Source organism: Pecten maximus, chromosome 6, assembly GCF_902652985.1.
Source record: "Pecten maximus chromosome 6, xPecMax1.1, whole genome shotgun sequence".
NCBI classification, from domain to species: domain Eukaryota; kingdom Metazoa; phylum Mollusca; class Bivalvia; order Pectinida; family Pectinidae; genus Pecten; species Pecten maximus.
Window position 1 is genome coordinate 11356782 of NC_047020.1, and position 21586 is coordinate 11378367.

Consider the following 21586-nt stretch of genomic DNA (forward strand, 5'->3'; position numbering starts at 1 on the left):
AGAATGTTGATATATGTAGGACAGCAAACTGTATAGAATGTTGATATATGTAGGACAGCAAACTATATAGAATGTTGATATATGTAGGACAGCAAACTGTATAGAATGTTGATATATGTAAGACAGCAAACTATATAGAATGTTGATATATGTAGGACAGCAAACTATATAGAATGTTGATATATGTAGGACAGCAAACTATATAGAATGTTGATATATGTAGGACAGCAAATGATATAGAATGTTGATATATGTAGGACAGCAAACTATGTAATGAATGTTGATATATGTAGGACAGCAAACTATATAGAATGTTATTATATGTAGGACAGCAAACTGTATAGAATGTTGATATATGTAGGACAGCAAACTATATAGAATGTTATTATATGTAGGACAGCAAACTGTATAGAATGTTGTTATATGTAGGACAGCAAACTATATAGAATGTTGATATATGTAGGACAGCAAACTATATAGAATGTTGATATATGTAGGACAGCAAATTATATATAACGTTGATATATGTAGGACAGCAAACTATATAGAATGTTGATATATGTAGGACAACAAACTTTATAGAATGTTGATGTATGTAGGACAGCAAACTATATATAATGTTGGTATATGTAGGACAGCAAACTATATAGAATGTTGTTATATGTAGGACAGCAAACTATATAGAATGTTGATATATGTAGGACAGCAAACTATATAGAATGTTGATATATGTAGGACAGCAAACTATATAGAATGTTGTTATATGAAGGACAGTAAACTATATAGAATGTTGTTATATGAAGGACAGCAAACTATATAGAATGTTGTTATATGTAGGACAGCAAACTGTATAGAATGTTGTTATATGTAGGACAGCAAACTATATAGAATGTTGATATATGTAGGACAGCAAACTATATAGAAGGTTATATGTAGGACAGCAAACTATACAGAATGTTGATATATGTAGGACAACAAACTATATAGAATGTTGATGTATGTAGGACAGCAAACTATATATAATGTTGGTATATGTAGGACAGCAAACTATATAGAATGTTGTTATATGTAGGACAGCAAACTATATAGAATGTTGATATATGTAGGACAACAAACTATATAGAATGTTGATATATGTAGGACAGCAAACTATATAGAATGTTGTTATATGTAGGACAACAAACTATATAGAATGTTGATATATGTAGGACAACAAACTATATAGAATGTTGATATATGTAGGACAGCAAACTATATAGAATGTTGTTATATGTAGGACAGCAAACTATATAGAATGTTGATATATGTAGGACAACAAACTATATAGAATGTTGATATATGTAGGACAGCAAACTATATAGAATGTTGTTATATGTAGGACAGCAAACTATATATAATGTTGGTATATGTAGGACAGCAAACTATATAGAATGTTGTTATATGTAGGACAGCAAACTGTATAGAATGTTGTTATATGTAGGACAGCAAACTATATATAATGTTGTTATATGTAGGACAGCAAACTATATAGAATGTTGATACATGTAGGACAGCAAACTATATAGAATGTTGTTATATGTAGGACAGCAAACTATATAGAATGTTGATATATGTGGGACAGCAAACTATATATAATGTTGATATATGTAGGACAGCAAACTATATAGAATGTTATATGTAGGACAGCAAACTATATAGAATGTTATATGTAGGACAGCAAACTATGTTCAGAATGTTGATATATGTAGGACAGCAAACTATATAGAATGTTGATATATGTAGGACAGCAAACTATATAGAATGCTGATATATGTAGGACAGCAAACTATGTAAGGAATGTTGATATATATTAGACAGCCTAGACGGATAAATACGTAGGAATTGCTGATAGCTTAGGTATAAACATACCTATAATTTTGCACGGCTGTTTCCGGGTACCCATTGTCTGCATTTTCATTTTGTTGACACTGTCTATTTTTCGTGTTTCTTTTCTTTCAGAAGATATCGTTATACTCAGTAAAGTATAGTTAACATATCTATATCAAGGTACTATTAATGTTAGTATGTTCATTAATAACCACGGATAAGATTATCGAATAAATAGTATCAATATATTTTCCGAACGAAATCATTAGTTATAATCGGCCACACTAAAATAGTCCATATGGAAATATACGCCATAGTTACGCCATACAAAATGAACAACACCAGATTAGAAGGACAATATTTATTTATTTGTATGAAACCAAATATATATGTAGGCAACTCTGAAATATATATTATAATTAATTAAGAGAGTTACTTCCCTTGAAATTGACCTGAAATCGCGATAGACAAAATTATCGATTTTCTTACAAACTACTCATTTTAATTTAATGAAACTTTACTAAATCATGTAGAATACACATACAATGTGAAAAATCCTTTGATTTTGCAGAAACTGTCAAACAACTCTTGCATTTTGCTATGGCGTGCATAAACACGTATGGCGTAATTTTACGATGGCCGATATCAGCCGTCACGTTACTCGCATTTATGTGATGCGACTAACCTGGCATAGTAAAAATCACATGACGGGTTATTCTCATGTGATGCGAGTAACCTGACATAGTAAAAATCACATGACGGGTTACTCTCATGTGATGCGAGTAACCTGACATAGTAAAAATCACATGACGGGTTACTCTCATGTGATGCGAGTAACCTGACATGGGCAAAATCACTTGACAGGTTACTCTCATGTGATGCGAGTAACGTGACATAGGCAAAATCCCTTGACAGGTTACTAGCGTGTGGTGAGATTAACTGTACACAGTCGCGAATGAGATGACTGTACACTTACAAAACCCATTAACATTCCAGAGTATAGTTTTACTAGACCTTTGAAAAGAGGCTATCATGGTGACTGTCGAATATCTGCGTAATTTAGTTTTTTCCTTATTAAATCGGTTTTACAATGGAGCTCGTGTAGTCTAGTCAATTCATGATTTGACCACAGACTAGTTGCAACAGAATTTCTTTTTGATTTTTCCTGTAGATTTGCATATTTATGTGGTAGAAAAATTTCCCCGAAAATCTTAATTTGGGGAAATGGTTTTATTCCCCAAAAAGAATTGAGGAAATAAGAGAAATGGCTTAATTGACCAAATTTGAAGTCCAATATAATACTCTTGAGTGACATGGGACAACAGATTTTGTATGCAACACAAATAATCAAAGATAGGTTTTAATTTGCTATGTTATTGTAAAGCACATATTTACCCTGGGATGTTAGTGGGTTTGCATGTGTAATGTCACCTACTTCAATGCTGCGAACAATAACCCATATCACATCAGAGTACTGTAACCCGTCATGTGATTTTTACTATGTCTTGTTACTCGCATCACATGCGAGTAACCCGTCATGTGATTTTTACTATGTCAGGTTACTCGCATCACATGAGAGTAACCCGTCATGTGATTTTTACTATGTCAGGTTACTCGCATCACATGAGAGTAACCCGTCATGTGATTTTTACTATGTCTTGTTACTCGCATCACATGAGAGTAACCCGTCATGTGATTTTTACTATGTCATGTTACTCGCATCACATGAGAGTAACCCGTCATGTGATTTTTACTATGTCATGTTACTCGCATCACATGAGAGTAACCCGTCATGTGATTTTTACTATGTCAGGTTACTCGCATCACATGAGAGTAACCCGTCATGTGATTTTTACTATGTCTTGTTACTCGCATCACATGAGAGTAACCCGTCATGTGATTTTTACTATGTCAGGTTACTCGCATCACATGCTAGTAACCCGTCATGTGATTTTTACTATGTCTTGTTACTCGTATCACATGAGAGTAACCCGTCATGTGATTTTTACTATGTCAGGTTACTCGCATCACATAAATGGGAGTAACTTGACGGCTGATATCGGCCATCGTATAATTTAGTGTAAAGTGCTTTCAGCTAGCTTGATTTTGATTCAAACATATTCTATTGTCAAAACGTACAAAGTGATTGGTCACAAGTTTCAGCTAGCTACGCAAATAAGACCGATTTTCTTACAAAGTACACATTTTTTCAAATAAAACTTTATATCAGAACCTGTAAAAGAGGTATATCAACGAAAAAAATCCAAGTTATTTTGTGTATATATCGGTTACATTTTGCTATGGCGTGCGAAAACCCTTATGGCGTATTTTAGGATCACCCGTTATAATAAAAAAAACATATTACCAACATGTCTCTCAAACTTTAATCTTTCAGAGAGGACTTGACTAATATTAGATATTAGATCCGTTTTATAACTTAGCAATTATATAGATAATAATTATATAGATAATAATTATATAGATAACAATTATATAGATAACAATTATATAGATAACAATTATAGAGATAATAATTATAGAGATAACAATTATATAGATAATAATTATATAGATAACAATTATATAGATAATAATTATATAGATAACAATTATATAGATAATAATTATATAGATAACAATTATATAGATAATAATTATATAGATAATAATTATATAGATAATAATTACACGCATGAGACATATTTGTATTACGACGGAAATTCTATATATTTGATTTTCTGATCAACGTACACAGGTGATATACATTGAGGAAGTTTATTGGGTATGTAACGTACGAAACGAGTATAGTTATTACATAAGACCCTATTCTGCTAAATTATATACGTAAAACAAAATAAAGTATTTTTCTGTAGAATTAATTGTTATCGTGCGATTTACAATGTATTAGACTTTTCAATCCTTCAGCTGATTTGTTTAACTGTTTAGGATTTAGCAACCTTTTCTGTAGTATGATAAAGAATAAGACATTTGCTCTTGTATCGGACGGAAGTGTTCCGCGTAGAACATCCCCCGTCGTCCTGGCAACAGAGGTTAACAACCTGAATACACTATCTATATAACCAAGTAATGATGACGGTATACTCAAACAACCCGAGGGATCCGTCATCTTATATCACCAATATGACGTCACGCCCATGATTCATTTCACTTGTGATTACCGTCGAGATCGTAATAGCAGCAGGAAAGAACGGGTCAAAGTTAATCGGTTCAAAGTTCACCACACAACCCCAACTGTTTTATCTCGTGGAGTGGACCATCCCAAACGGCACACTTACATTGTATACTTATCGAGACCAGTGGGATCGGCCGTTTTCTGATACAGCTACAGTGTAGTAAACATTAGCAGGACTCTTGACTCACCGTAAGTACAAAAAAGTATATCTGGATATAGTTTGATAGATTTAATGTTCGTTAAGTTCAGTACTGTTACTTTCAATCAAAATTTATTCTTAACGATTTTCGCCAATGTAAAAAAAGTATATATATATTTTTCACACAAGATGAGATGTGTGGGTATATACCTGAGCCCTGACCTATTTATGTACGCACCGATTCTCGAGATCAACCAGCTACTTATAATACCTGGGTACCTAGGTATCTGTATGGTTGGTATCTATACTGTTGGTACGTATAATGTTGTATTTACAATTCCTTCCTTATGTATTGTCCTCGGTGTAAAGCCGATACTCGTGTACCTACTGAATTATACATCGATTTTCCGGTGTCGTCGACACGTGGTGCACAGTTAGCCATTCAACATAATATAACATACGTTACATAAATGTTACTCATACAATTTCAGCAGTTAATTTATGTACTTTTAAATTGAACAAGGTAATTAAATCGGCGTATCTAATTACATATACACAGATCGAGTGACAGGAAATGTACCTTATTAACAAAACAATTGTAACAGGTGTCTTCATTGCAAAGGTACAGGCAGATACTGTTTGCTTGTAGTATATATATACATGTATATAATTGGTCATGTAATGAACGACAGTACAGACAAGTTCAGTTCAGTTCATTTTATTAATTTTATTCAAGTAAAATGTCGAATTTTCGAGGCAATCTGTCCCTGTATCAAGACACAAATAAATTACTAACGATCACATATAGACAAAGAACATGGAAACAGCGAAGTCCGAGCCTCTAAGCAGAGATTCAGCGAAGATATGATGATGATAAGCAATATTTCTATTTTTGAAAACATTTTTCAGACTGGCATTTTCTTATTCCATAATGTATCAGTGAGATGATATGATTTTTACGTAATCCAAATGATAAGGTAAGCTGAAAGTTACTCTAGTCTCAACTGGTTCCCAATGTTATTGTTGAATCATGTGTAACGGTCAGAAACTAGGACGCAGTATTTCATTTGACTCCAATCATCTAAAAATAAATCCTTACGAAACTGACGCCATGAAAAGCCCTGACCGCAGACTTCGAACACCTTCCTATATCGATTCAAAATCCTTTTACAGGGACAATTTACAATCAATTAATTAATTAAGTAATTAAAAAACGCACGGAAAACTTAACCTTGTATCAATATCTGGCTACGGCTACTTCAGAAGGAGTACAGAAGATCAATTTCATGAAATAATCAGAGAAATTATAACAAAGTAAACAAACTTGACTAAATTGTCCCTTTAATATATTATTTTGCTGGTCGATACTTATGATACTCGGCTCTCGTTTCGTTCGCCTATCACTAGGTTTGATCGACCTTTTATCGACAAATGAAATATGTGTTGCATATTATCAACTGGTTTGATGCTATATAGGTATATTTAGTTGATGTTAGATCGAGTACATGTTTATTTCCAGCAGATGGCGAGCCAATCAGCGGACGTTATAATAATCGGTGCCGGAATAGCCGGGGTAACAGCGGCAAATAAACTGTTTGCCTCCGGCTACAAAGACGTTAAGATATTGGAAGCTAGGAATAGGTGGGTTATATTGTATGTATTCCTTTGTTTGTTGTATTCCGTTGTTTGTTTGTATTCCGTTGTTTGTTTGTATTGCGTTGTTTGTATTCCTTTGTTTGTGTATTCCGTTGTTTGTTTGTATTGCGTTGTTTGTTTGTATTGCGTTGTTTGTTTGTAATCCGTTGTTTGTATTCCGTTGTTTGTTTGTATTCCGTTGTTTGTTTGTATTCCGTTGTTTGTTTGTATCATCATGGTGATGTATAATTGTTAATAATGTTCTACAGAATCGGAGGACGAATCCATACCGTGTCTCTTGGGCCGAATGCTTGTTCTGTCGAAATGGGAGCGCAGTGGATCCATGGAGGGGGAGATAACCCCGTGTATTGTATAGCTCTTGCACATGACCTACTGGATCACAGCAACGTTCACGACGAGTAAGTATGTCAGTAAGACAAGACGATGTTGGTCTAAACCTTAGTCCAAACTTTGCTAAGGAACTGGGTGGGACCGACATTGAATGACAGCTTTGCGTGCAAAAACTTCCCGAGGTTAAGTATCCAGGGACTAGTGTGTAAACTAGTGTAGCCCTATGAAAGTATGATGTCTTCACAGGAATAGACTTCAGGCGAGCCATCTGACATAATTTCGCAAGACATTTTGTACAATTAAGTTTTAAATAGATTATCCTAGCATGTTTTGAATATAGACCTAAAGTCGGCGTTTATAAACCCTAGTACCACCACTGTTCTGTATGTAATTGTGTTCACAGATTTGCGGGAGCGTACTACAACGAAAATGGCACCAGTGTTGACAAATCGCTTTTGGACACCGTGACCACCATCTTTAAAGAAACTGTCGAGGACATGGTAGACTTCTCGTTCTCTGACTCCAAATCTACACTAACCTGTCAAGAATACCTAACGAATCGGATGTCTACCATCTTGTCTCCTATTTCTGATGCACAAAAGGAAGAAGCTGCGAACATATTTCGGTCCTTGTTGAACATCCTCAAGGAAGATTGTGGTGACGATCTCACTAATCTGTCTTTACGTTGTAACGGCTTCGAAGACGACTTCCGAAACGACGATCACACACTTCCGGCAGGATATGAAAACCTTCTAAGAATACAAATGTCCAATTTTGAACCAGATGTAATTAGATTTGAAACAGAGGTAAAGTTGATCGACTGGTCAGAGAAAGAAAACGGAATGGATTCTGTTGTTCTAAAATGTGTTGAAAGGGGAACAGAAATGACGTATACAGCCAATCACGTGATAAGCACGATTCCTCTAGGTGTTCTCAAAAAGAAACATAAACAGTTATTCAGTCCCGCCCTTCCTGCTGGTAAAGCATCTCTTATTGAAAAACTTGGTTTCGGTAAAGTGAATAAGATATTACTTCACTATGAAGAGCCTTTCTGGACTAAAGGTAACGGTGGGATTAAATTGGTCTGGGACCAGGCACCCAAATGTGATGTAGGAGAACGGTCATGGGCGCGTGACATATTTGCATTCAAAGAAATGAAGCATATCGATAACATGTTAATAGCGTGGATTTACGGAGACTCTGCCGAACAGATCGAGAATATAGACGAAGCACGCGTGGGTGAAGTGTGTACCCAGGTGCTGAGGCAATTCCTAAGCGATAACACGATACCTAACCCCAGTAGTGTCCGAACTAGCAAGTGGTGTACCGACCCGCACACCCTCGGCGCATACACATTCGTCCCCTCTGACTGCCACTATGATGACGTGGGACGTTCAGCAAAGCCTCTTCTACGTTCCTCCGGAAAACCAACCGTGCTGTTTGCGGGAGAAGCCACGCACAGTGATAATTATGGCAGCGTACACGGCGCGATGATCTCTGGGATTCGTGAGGCGACACGGATAACAAAATGGAAAACCAAACAAGGTTACTGATTATGAGGGACGGATCGTGTTGGTGCTGTTAAACATACATCTTACCAATGTTTTATAATTCATATTTTAATTGTTATGTTTGTCAGCTTTGTGAGATCATGTTCGAACGACAAAATGGTACCTGTGTATGTATACTAGGGGATGAATCGTATCATTACATTATATATACAGCTAAACTATCCAATGCAATTAGACAAATTTGTATTTTTTAAATTTACTATTGAATAATGTGGAAGGTTGGCGGCATAATTGAAATATTTATCAGTATATTTGACAGAAATCACTTCCTTACATTGTTATGTTTTATATATATGTAAATTGTTATATAACTATACATTGTACTTATATATGTACTTTAATTAAACATAAGACAGACATGTACTGTATGTTGTTGTTTGGTTTAACACACTGTCCATCGTACAAGGACACATCGTTTCGTAATCACAAATAAAGTATAAGTCGAACGTTTTTTTCTTTCCGTGTACAAAATGTTATGATAACCCATCATTTATTTGTTTACATATGGTCCAATGTCTTTGTCAATATCAGATTGATTTTCATGCGTCTCCGGGCTATCGAATTGAATTATAGTGCTCGAGTGCTGTAATAAAATATAAAAGGGTTATGCTTGTAATAAATTACTTGTACCCACTGTGTATAGCCGTACACCAGAATTTGGTACTACATGTTGTATTGAAGTGGCGAACTAACGAGTTCGGAAAGATTTGCAGTATATTACACACATGTATGTATTAACACCGTATTGTCTCGTTATTTTCATCAAGCCAATCAGCGTTGAGATCACAACTTTTAGCAGAATTATACTTTCCAGAGAAAGAACATCTGATAATTCCTACTGTATCGGTCACTGCGGAAAGGGGTGCTACATCTCGGCCGGCAGTCAGGACAACAAAATGGCTTCGCTGTTCACATTACAATACTTTTAAGCAGTACCAATAATTACTCTTCTTCATATGACATGGGCTGTTCTATGAACAAAATGAAAATAATTCGAAAGTTAAGCTGATCATGAAAGTAGCTTGTCTTGAATGAAACTGTAACGATGAAGATTTTTGGATACAACGGTAAAACAGTAATAAAATAACAATCAACAGTTTCATTAGAATGCTTAAAATACTACATTTTGGTGATTGAAAGCACCGTAAACATCCCCAATCTAGTCGCTATGGTTCCCAACATGTACGGAACTGGTTCCTCACTCTCACTGTACACTGTACCAAATCAGTCCAGGGACGTCCATGGCACTCCCATGGACGGAAATAAAGCAGACCAACGGCATATTTAATAATGGATGATTGTATCATGGTTATAGATAAGGCCCCGAGGAGTCTGAAGAGGGGTTGGCTGGGTAGGCTGGAGGAGGGGACACCGGAAGCGATGACCCTTCTTGTTCGAGCTCTCTATACGTTGGAGGTGGAGAAATAATACGTGAGAATTCCTCCTCTATATCATCATATGCTGGTAGTTTCGCGGGAGAGGGATCCTCTTCTTCATACACAGGGGGTTTGGTCGGTTCCAGATTGGTTCTAATTTTCTGCTCCTGCTTTCTTCTATTTGTACGAAACACAATATGATATATATTGGAGTTCGATCTGTCACGACTAGAGTTTTCCCAGACTCGTGGCCGAGAAACCCTATCTCCATGTTGTCTGTAGGCACTGGATTGGTTCACCTCCGTGCTATATTGCTGGATAGGGTGAACAGAGGAAGGGTCTCTATTTATCACTTTTTGCTTTTTAGAACAAAGACAACAACAACACATAAAGATCCAAATGACCGCTAATCCTCCCGCTATCCCTGCAAGTGCTGAGCTCCATATGGAATCTGCAATGTCGAAAATTCCTCCACGTCATAAAAATTTGATAAACCGTATGATACAAATTATCACAATAAAACATAAAACCAAATGGGTGATATTTTAACCCTTTGATTTAACTATTTATATCTAAACTTATATATTCGTTCTGCAGACTGACAATGCCGAAGAGACCTTCATTACATGAGAATAAGAACACAAGTTTTGTTCTTAATTAAGACGATAAACCAAAATTTGAACAATTTATAAAAAGAAATCAATATTTTGAACATATTTGTGTTCGCTGGAGTAGTGTGAAGTACCCACTGTCTTCGTCTTCGCTCTGGCGGTAACGGAGCTTAAAGCCGATACTTGTCTGTGTTTGGTCCGTACGGAAACTTAGGTAAGCCTCGTCTGATGTCGTCTTAACGATGGTGGAGTTGGTCTGACAGAATCGCCCCAATGACTTGCTGCGGGAGTGATCACCTGTGGAGAAAAAAATAGTATCTTTTGGAAATACGTAATTGGTGGTGACGTCGGGTAGGAGTACTGAACGCGTGACGTATCGGTTTGCAGACTAATATTGATGTTAGTACTTATAATACCATCTGATAAAGGCAGTCCTCGTCTTCGGATATCCACGGTTGATTGCACTACGCAACGCTATAATTATCACGTGATACGTGTAGCGTAGTGCAATCAACCGTGGGTACCGATGACGGGTAGTCCTGCAAATTCAACATGTCATCCAAAACTAAAACCCTAAGAAATATTACACTTTCGTAGATATTTAGTTAGTCGCGAATCTATCTTTATCATTATCATGCCCCTTTTTTTAACTACAGACCATATGATATTCAAGAATATGTTTGAGAAACCACCTTTATCAAATATGTTTGAGAAACCATCGTCATAAAATATGTTCAGGGAGCGTCCTTTCCCTGCCCCTTTCCCTGTCCCTTTCCTCTTTTTGAATGAAATATATACATATACATGTATTTACAAAATAAGGCGAAGAACGTGGATATTCGTTAACAATGGAATTTCAATTAACGACAACTAAGTATAGAGGAAGGAATAGTAATGTCAGTTAGGCCCTATATCTGAATGCTTGTATATGTGTATGTATTAAGATATGCATATTAATTCTGCAACTTGACGCTATCTTGTTTTGATGTATTTAAAATTATATGTTTAGATGTTTTAGACAACTCTTTATGGTACCATATGGACAACACATTAAAAAACACCTACGCTTAGGTCTCTACGTTAAAATCACTATTAAGAATCCCTTTGGAAGACCAGTTAATGTATACGTCAATAAGATGATCACATCTGGTATACCACGTGAGTTTCAATTTTATGACATATGTTGTAATATTGTGACATTTGTAGTTTTGTTATATTTTTGTAGTACATGTTGTAGCTTTGAAGTATATGCTGTAGTTTTGTAGAACATGTTGTAGTTGCATGGTACATGTTGTAGTTGTTTAGTACATGTTATGATTTTGTATTAAATGTTGTAGTTTTGTAGTAAATGTTGTAGTTTTGTAGTACATGTTGTAGTTTTGTAGTACATGTTGTATTTTTGTAGTACTGGTTGTAGTTTTGTAGTATATGTTGTAGTATATGTTGTAGTTTTGTAGTACTGGTTGTAGTTTTGTAGTATATGTTGTAGTATATGTTGTAGGTTTTTAGTATATGTTGTAGTTTTGTAGTATATGTTGTAGTATATGTTGGAGTATATGTTGTAGTTTTGTAGTATATGTTGTAGTATATGTTGGAGTATATGTTGTAGTTTTGTAGTATATGTTGTAGTATATGTTGTAGTTTTGTAGTACAGTGTATATGTTGTAGTATATGTTGGAGTATATGTTGTAGTATATGTTGTAGTTTTGTAGTATATGTTGTAGTTTTGTAGTATATGTTGTAGTTTTGTAGTATATGTTGTAGTTTTGTAGTACTGGTTGTAGTTTTGAAGTATATGTTGTAGTTTTGAAGTATATGTTGTAGTTTTGATATATACGTACCGTCCAGTATGTCGAGGAAGTCGACACAATTGCCGGCCTGACCTTGTAAGTCCACGTGGTCCAGGGCTATGATAATCACCCTGTCCTCCTCGGCAATGATTCGGCGGCACCATCTGACGTTGCTGCAATATCCACCGTTCGAGTTATTATCTTTGAGTAATTTGAATTGAAGATAAAGACACCAACTTATGGGACATACCCGGTCCACAATGTATATTTATTAATTATCGACTGGCACATTAGCATCAGTGTGTCTAATTACTGAACTCATTGCTAATATTATATAAAACAACTCACTTTGCATAAGAGCCATAGGATGGCGACTCAAGGGACTTATCGCCATTACCAGCTACCAGATTCGTCGCAGTACAACGATGTCCAAATCCTGATAGAACAATGAAAAATCAATAGTGAACAATGATTACAATTATATGTGTGAGAGTGAATTGAAATGGTATATCGAGTGCAAGATATTTATATTATAATAGTTTCACGTTCTGCACAGAGCCGCTATGATTGTTATTCGATTCAGCTTAGCGATATTGTACTTTAAACCATTAGAAGTATTGACCCATAAAACGAGAGAAATGTGTACTGTAGCAATAGTGTCTATAAAGGTCATCCTATCTTATACTACTCGTAACATACAATGGAGATGTCTCGGTCATTTAATCTTATCGCTACGTGGCAAAACATGTGCACCTGATACTTCTCACTGTTTTGTAAGACGTGCAATACCGATTTATGTCCTACTTTTACGTAAAGTAAGACAATCAACATATCTGTCAAAATGATATGGAGATAAGTACTTGTGTACCCTACACAAATGTATGACGTACCAAGTAAGACCAGCCTGTGTTATAACACCTGAATAAGTGTGACGTACCTGTGTTATAACACCTGTATAAGTTTGATGTAGCTATGTTATAACACATGTATAAGATTGATGTAGCTGTGTTATAACACCTGTAAAAGTTGTATGTACCTGTGTTATAACACCTGTATCAGTGGGACGTATGTACCTGTGTTATAACACCTGTATCAGTGTGACGTACCTGTGTTATAACACCTGTATCAGTGTGACGTATGTACCTGTGTTATAACACCTGTATCAGTGTGACGTACCTGTGTTATAACACCTGTATCAGTGTGACGTATGTACCTGTGTTATAACACCTATATCAGTGTGACGTATGTACCTCTGTTATAACACCTGTATCAGTGTGACGTACCTGGGTTATAACACCTGTATCAGTGTGACGTACCTGTGTTATAACACCTGTATCAGTGTGACGTACCTGTGTTATAGCACCTGTATCAGTGTGACGTATGTACCTGTGTTATAACACCTGTATCAGTGTGACGTATGAATCTGTGTTATAACACCTGTATCAGTGTGACGTATGTACCTGTGTTATAACACCTGTATCAGTGTGACGTACCTGTGTTATAACACCTGTATCAGTGTGACATATGAATTTGTGTTATAGCACCTGTATCAGTGTGACGTATGTACCTGTGTTATAACACCTGTATCAGTGTGACGTACCTGGGTTATAACACCGGTATAAGTTTGACGTACCTGGGTTATAACACATGTATAAGTTTTATGTACACTTTGCAGCTGTGTTATAAGACCTGTATTAGTGTGAGGTACCTGTATTATGACACCTGTATATGTTTGATGTACCTGTGTTATAACACCTGTACCAGTGTGACGTACCTGGGTTATAACACCTGTATCAGTGTGACGTACCTGGGTTATAACACCTGTATAATTTTTATGTAGCTATGTTATGACACCTGTATCAGTGTGACATACCTGTGTTATAATACCTGTGTCAGTGTGGCATACCTGTATTTACACACAGCATGATACCCAGCAGCACATATATCGTGGTTACCGATCCCTTGAATTTCTTCATTGTGGCTGTGAAGAAAAAGACAGTGGGTTTTGTCACTTTAGCATAACACTGGAGGACGACCGATTTGTTTCTTCTTTCACCTTCTAACAGCTAATGATCCTTTTAATTTCCACATCGACCAAATCAAAGTCAATCAAAATAATATTCATTAAAGGCAATGTCCCTGTTATTAACTGGATACAAAATGTCCTTGAATGCTCTGTGTAAAGTGTTATGGCTTATAAACTGTTGTCCATTTCGCAACGTTAAGTACAGTCATCAATACGGAATTTAATCACACACAAACGTAAACTTTCACAATGAATATATTTTAAATGTTGCACATGATTAAGCTGAACCAACGAAAATATAACATACCACAAGAAATACTGTTTATACCAGACTGAAAACGTAACTACTGTATATCAATGCGGCTTAATACCAAACTGAAACGAGTATACAATTACTACAGCAATACTGCTTTATACCAAATTGAATCGAGCAAAAATCAGCTACATCAATTCTGCTTTTTACCAGACTGAATCGAAAAAAAGCCATCTACATCAATACTGCGGACTGAATTAAGAAGAGGGTATCTTTTCTTGACACATTTTGCTGTATCCACGCCACTTCCAGACCTTAGGGAATACACGTATATTTCACGTTTTCACTTTGATTCCCCCCCCCCCCCCCCCCCCTCGATTGTAAAGCATGTGTATATTGACTTAATGTGCCTTTAATCTATGCCATTATAAACAAAATGTTTAACATAATACTAATACTAGTATTTAACATGTTATCATCAACAGGAATATTGGCATTGGGTAACTGTTACCATCGTCAGTAGACGGTGTAAACTTAGTCATCATCAACAATAGAGTTGAAAATATGCTGCCATTTATTCAATATTATTGGCACATTCTGTAAGGTTTAATTACACATGAACATTGCAAATATAATTGACTAGTTGTACAGACAATATGTTGGTACCGCAGTGATACCTATAATCAATAGGTATTACCTTGTGTCAACAGGTAAGAGAATTACTGTCAATAACAGTAATCCACTAGGTGGAGACAGAAAATTTCGAACACAAGAAGGTTGTGTGAACTGTGTGTTGCTTTATAACAAATTGCGGCAATACTATATCTTTTAAAGAACCAATCCGCGCCACATAATATCCCCCGAAATACCAGGCAGCACGATAACACACACATTACCATACTAAAGATCAAAGCATATGCACCGTCCCCTTACCCGGTATTAAAGCCTTTATTTTTTCGTTTATAGATGAAAAAAAAAAAAAACGTTATCAAGTTAAATAATCCCCTATGGGTTTATCTGCATTTTAATTTCCATCAAATCTGCTCAGTTGCCTCAAGAGTTCATCAGTAAAATATGTAATAAACATCTTCGGATAATAAATAGGCAAACATGTTTGTTAATCGAATGCCGAAAACTTTCACTGCAAATCCATTGTGGCTTTTCACGTTTAACATATCTTTTATAGGGCATGTTGACTATGTAAGTCGAACATAATGTATTTTGGGCTTCTTGTGTGTGGCTTTGATCGCCTGTCCGTTATTCTTCAAAGCAAACCAGTTTGCGCATGTGTGTACGACATATTTTAAGCTGCTCATTAACATATAGAGAGTGTAGCGGAGCACTGCATAAGAGATTCTCCGTAAATCAAAGGTAGTTTCCCAGCTTTTATTGCATAATGGAAAACTATGCAATGATTCTTACATTATATCATCATTACGGTATCTTTTCTATCATTTTTTTTTTGGTAATTTCGTCATAATTCATAAGTTACGAAAACATTGAGAGGCTTTAAATAATATTTTACCACACATCTAAAGGGCCTGTCACGCCTAGCGTTTGCTGTCAATTTTCTTGCTTTTGATAATTCTCTGCTCCAGTTTAGTCCCGACGAACAGCATATGTAGTGTGCGACAGGACCAATTTGATGTCACAAGGTATACCTCGCGATACCACATAACCTTATACTACACACCGAATCGAACCGATCTGATGTCACACAATGTACCCAGCAATGTCACATAACCTTATACCACAAACTGAACCGATCTGATGTCACAGTGTACCTACAATGTCACATAACCTTATACCACACACCGAACCGATCTGATGTCACACAATGTACCCAGCAATGTCACACAATGTACCCAGCAATGTCACATAACCTTATACCACACACCGAACCGATCTGATGTCACACAATGTACCCAGCAATGTCACATAACCTTATACCACAAACTGAACCGATCTGATGTCACACAATGTACCTACAATGTCACATAACCTTATACCACAAACTGAACCGATCTGATGTCACACAATGTACCTACAATGTCACATAACCTTATACCACACACCGAACCGATCTGATGTCACACAATGTACCCAGCAATGTCACATAACCTTATACCACAAACTGAACCGATCTGATGTCACAGTGTACCTACAATGTCACATAACCTTATACCACACACCGAACCGATCTGATGTCACACAATGTACCCAGCAATGTCACATAACCTTATACCACACACCGAACCGATCTGATGTCACACAATGTACCTACAATGTCACAAACCTTATACCACACACCGAACCGATCTGATGTCACACAATGTACCTACAATGTCACATAACCTTATACCACACACCGAACCGATCTGATGTCACACAATATACCTACAATGTCACAAACTTCATACCACACACCGAACCGATCTGATGTCAAACAATACCACACACCGAACCGATCTGATGTCACACAATGTACCCAGCAATGTCACATAACCTTATACCACACACCGAACCGATCTGATGCCACACAATGTACCCAGCAATGTCACACAATGTACCCAGCAATGTCACATAACCTTATACCACACACCGAACCGATCTGATGTCACACAATGTACCTACAATGTCACATAACCTTATACCACACACCGAACCGATCTGATGTCACACAATGTACCTACAATGTCACAAACTTTATACCACACACCGAACCGATCTGATGTCACACAATGTACCCAGCAATGTCACATAACCTTATACCACACACCAAACCGATCTGATGTCACACAATGTACCTACAATGTCACATAACCTTATAACACACACCGAACCGATCTGATGTCACACAATGTACCCAGCAATGTCACACAATGTACCCAGCAATGTCACATAACCTTATACCACACACCGAACCGATCTGATGTCACACAATGTACACAGCAATGTCACATAACCTTATACCACAAACTGAACCGATCTGATGTCACAGTGTACCTACAATGTCACATAACCTTATACCACACACCGAACCGATCTGATGTCACACAGTGTACCTACAATGTCACATAACCTTATACCACACACCGAACCGATCTGATGTCACACAATGTACCCAGCAATGTCACATAACCTTATACCACACACCGAACCGATCTGATGTCACACAATGTACCTACAATGTCACAAACCTTATACCACACACCGAACCGATCTGATGTCACACAATGTACCCAGCAATGTCACATAACCTTATACCACACACCGAAACCGATCTGATGTCACACAATGTACCTACAATGTCACATAACCTTATACCACACACCGAACCGATCTGATGTCACACAATGTACCCAGCAATGTCACACAATGTACCCAGCAATGTCACATAACCTTATACCACACACCGAACCGATCTGATGTCACACAATGTACCCAGCAATGTCACATAACCTTATACCACACACCGAACCGATCTGATGTCACACAATGTACCCAGCAATGTCACATAACCTTATACCACACACCGAACCGATCTGATGTCACACAATGTACCTACAATGTCACATAACCTTATACCACACACCGAACCGATCTGATGTCACACAATGTACCTACAATGTCACATAACCTTATACCACACACCGAACCGATCTGATGTCACACAATGTACCCACAATGTCACATAACCTTATACCACACCCAAACCGATCTGATGTCACACAATGTACCCAGCAATGTCACATAACCTTATACCACACACCGAACCGATCTGATGTCACACAATGTACCCAGCAATGTCACACAATGTACCCAGCAATGTCACATAACTTTATAACCACACACCGAACCGATCTGATGTCACACAATGTACCCAGCAATGTCACATAACCTTATACCACACACCGACCGATCTGATGTCACACAATGTACCTCAGCAATGTCACATAACCTTATACCACACACCGAACCGATCTGATATGTCACACAATGTACCTACAATGTCACATAACCTTATACCCACCACACCGAACCGATCTGATGTCACACAATGTACCTACATGTCACAAACTTATACCACACACCGAACCGATCTGATGTCACACAGATGTTACCCAGCAATGTCACATAACCTTATACCACACACCAAACCGATCTGATGTCACACAATGTACCTACAATGTCACATAACCTTATAACACACACCGAACCGATCTGATGTCACACAATGTACCCAGCAATGTCACATAACCTTATACCACACACCGAACCGATCTGATGTCACACAATGTACCCAGCAATGTCACATAACCTTATACCACACACCGAACCGATCTGATGTCACACAATGTACCTACAATGTCACATAACCTTATACCACACACCGAACCGATCTGATGTCACACAATGTACCTACAATGTCACAAACTTTATACCACACACCGAACCGATCTGATGTCACACAATGTACCCAGCAATGTCACATAACCTTATACCACACACCAAACCGATCTGATGTCACACAATGTACCTACAATGTCACATAACCTTATACCACACACCGAACCGATCTGATGTCACACAATGTACCCAGCAATGTCACACAATGTACCCAGCAATGTCACATAACTTTATACCACACACCGAACCGATCTGATGTCACACAATGTACCCAGCAATGTCACATAACCTTATACCACACACCGAACCGATCTGATGTCACACAATGTACCCAGCAATGTCACATAACCTTATACCACACACCGAACCGATCTGATGTCACACAATGTACCTACAATGTCACATAACCTTATACCACACACCGAACCGATCTGATGTCACACAATGTACCTACAATGTCACAAACTTTATACCACACACCGAACCGATCTGATGTCACACAATGTACCCAGCAATGTCACATAACCTTATACCACACACCAAACCGATCTGATGTCACACAATGTACCTACAATGTCACATAACCTTATAACACACACCGAACCGATCTGATGTCACACAATGTACCCAGCAATGTCACACAATGTACCCAGCAATGTCACATAACCTTATACCACACACCGAACCGATCTGATGTCACACAATGTACCCAGCAATGTCACATAACCTTATACCACACACCGAACCGATCTGATGTCAAACAATACCACACACCGAACCGATCTGATGTCACACAATGTACCCAGCAATGTCACATAACCTTATAACACACACCGAACCGATCTGATGTCACACAATGTACCCAGCAATGTCACATAACCTTATACCACACACCGAACCGATCTGATGTCACACAATGTACCCAGCAATATCACAGATTCCTTTACCATAAAACCGAACCGATCTGATGTCACACAATGTACCTAGCAATGTCACAGATTCCTTTACCATAAAACCGAACCGATCTGATGTCACACAATGTACCTAGCAATGTCACAGATTCCTATATATATACCACATATCGGACCGATGTGATTGCACAGTGTACACCACAATGTTACATGATCTTATACCACATACCTAACCGATAATACCACCAGACATGCCACGCAATGTCATTAAATCTCATTCCACACACCGAACAGATATAATCAAATGCCATTTCGCAATACTATATATACATGTATAACACCTTACCAATCTGTTGTCACATTATACAACCCGAAATGTCACAAAACCTTATATCACACAGCAAATAAACTAGTCGATAACGTCCTACAATTTGATGTCGGACTCTAGATCTGTATCCGAGATAACAACTTGATTACATACTTACATATGTGCTCATGTTTGATGATAAACTCCTGTTAGATGGCACATCACGAATATGTCCTTAAATCGACACTCTAACCGGATATATTTATACACGGATCGGGTTTGTAAGCCGAACGACCAGATCAGTCTGTAATGTGGCTCGGTCTATACACATGTACGTACTAATCAGGGATCATTGGGATCCGTTAAACAAACCCAAACACCGTGTCCTCGCGTACTTATTGACGCACGTACCATTTAATCTATACCCGGCATCAATAATTCAACCGGATGTTTCAAGATCACTGTACTCGCATTTCCCGGACAAGTTTATAATATATTTCGACTATTTCACCATTCCTCCTTCGATATCGGTTACACGTGTATATATGGACTCCCTGTTTTGTGGCGGTCGACTTACCTTTTGGACTTCTACACTTTTGGTCCGTAGATCGACGGTAAATCACAGAAGGGCGAGGGTTCTGTAAAAGGCGATATATACATGTATGTGTGTGTAATTAATCTCTGCTGGCGCCACTATTCTTAAGAATTTAGATATGTAAAGATGGCATATAGCAAACCTATAAGACATAATTAAACGAAATATATGCTTAAAATCAATGATATTTGGTTTTGCGATACCATGTTTGCATTGTTCAAAATGAACACGTCTCGACTCGCATTATGACAGAGGATGCAAGAAGGGAGGTAACTCTAATTATTTGATAGAAGACTAAGACCAAAAATCATCAGTATTTCAGTATCGAGAAAGAAAGCAAACAGTCGTACATCAAATATACGTTAATATTAATACATCGAGGATGAAGTTGATGAATTTAGAAACATTTTTTACATCTAAAGATGACGTTTTAAACAAAGACCACATCTATTTCAGAAACAGATCCAATTTCACCGATTTGCAAGTCCATTAAAAAATTGATAGAGATATATTAAAGTTTTTCAATAAAAAAAAATCCAAATTTACGTTATC

The 21586-nt window shown here is 37.2% G+C and overlaps 2 protein-coding genes across 5 annotated transcripts; one reads left to right on the forward strand and one right to left on the reverse strand.

Moving 5' to 3' along the window:
- Window positions 1-5166: 5166 nt before the first annotated feature.
- LOC117328961 (spermine oxidase-like) lies at window positions 5167-9490 on the forward strand. 4 transcript variants are annotated; one of them, XM_033886600.1, is made up of 4 exons: window positions 5167-5248; window positions 6721-6839; window positions 7103-7252; window positions 7588-9490. In XM_033886600.1, exons 2-4 carry the CDS (start codon window positions 6721-6723, stop codon window positions 8735-8737), a joined length of 1419 nt encoding a protein of 472 aa, XP_033742491.1. In that variant the 5' UTR covers window positions 5167-5248; the 3' UTR covers window positions 8738-9490. The 4 variants fall into 4 exon arrangements, with proteins under 4 accessions (XP_033742491.1, XP_033742490.1, XP_033742492.1 ...); XM_033886599.1 differs by having other exon boundaries at window positions 5173-5248; window positions 6718-6839; XM_033886601.1 differs by lacking the exon at window positions 6721-6839 and having other exon boundaries at window positions 5174-5248.
- Window positions 9212-21064, reverse strand: LOC117328962. Its single transcript, XM_033886603.1, has 6 exons — window positions 21017-21064; window positions 14439-14513; window positions 12881-12968; window positions 12584-12705; window positions 10881-11039; window positions 9212-10582 (listed from the first exon to the last, which is right to left on the reverse strand). The coding sequence occupies exons 2-6, from the start codon at window positions 14506-14508 to the stop codon at window positions 10065-10067; spliced, it is 957 nt and encodes a 318-aa protein (XP_033742494.1). The 5' UTR covers window positions 14509-14513; window positions 21017-21064; the 3' UTR covers window positions 9212-10064.
- Between the last annotated feature and the right edge of the window lie 522 nt (window positions 21065-21586).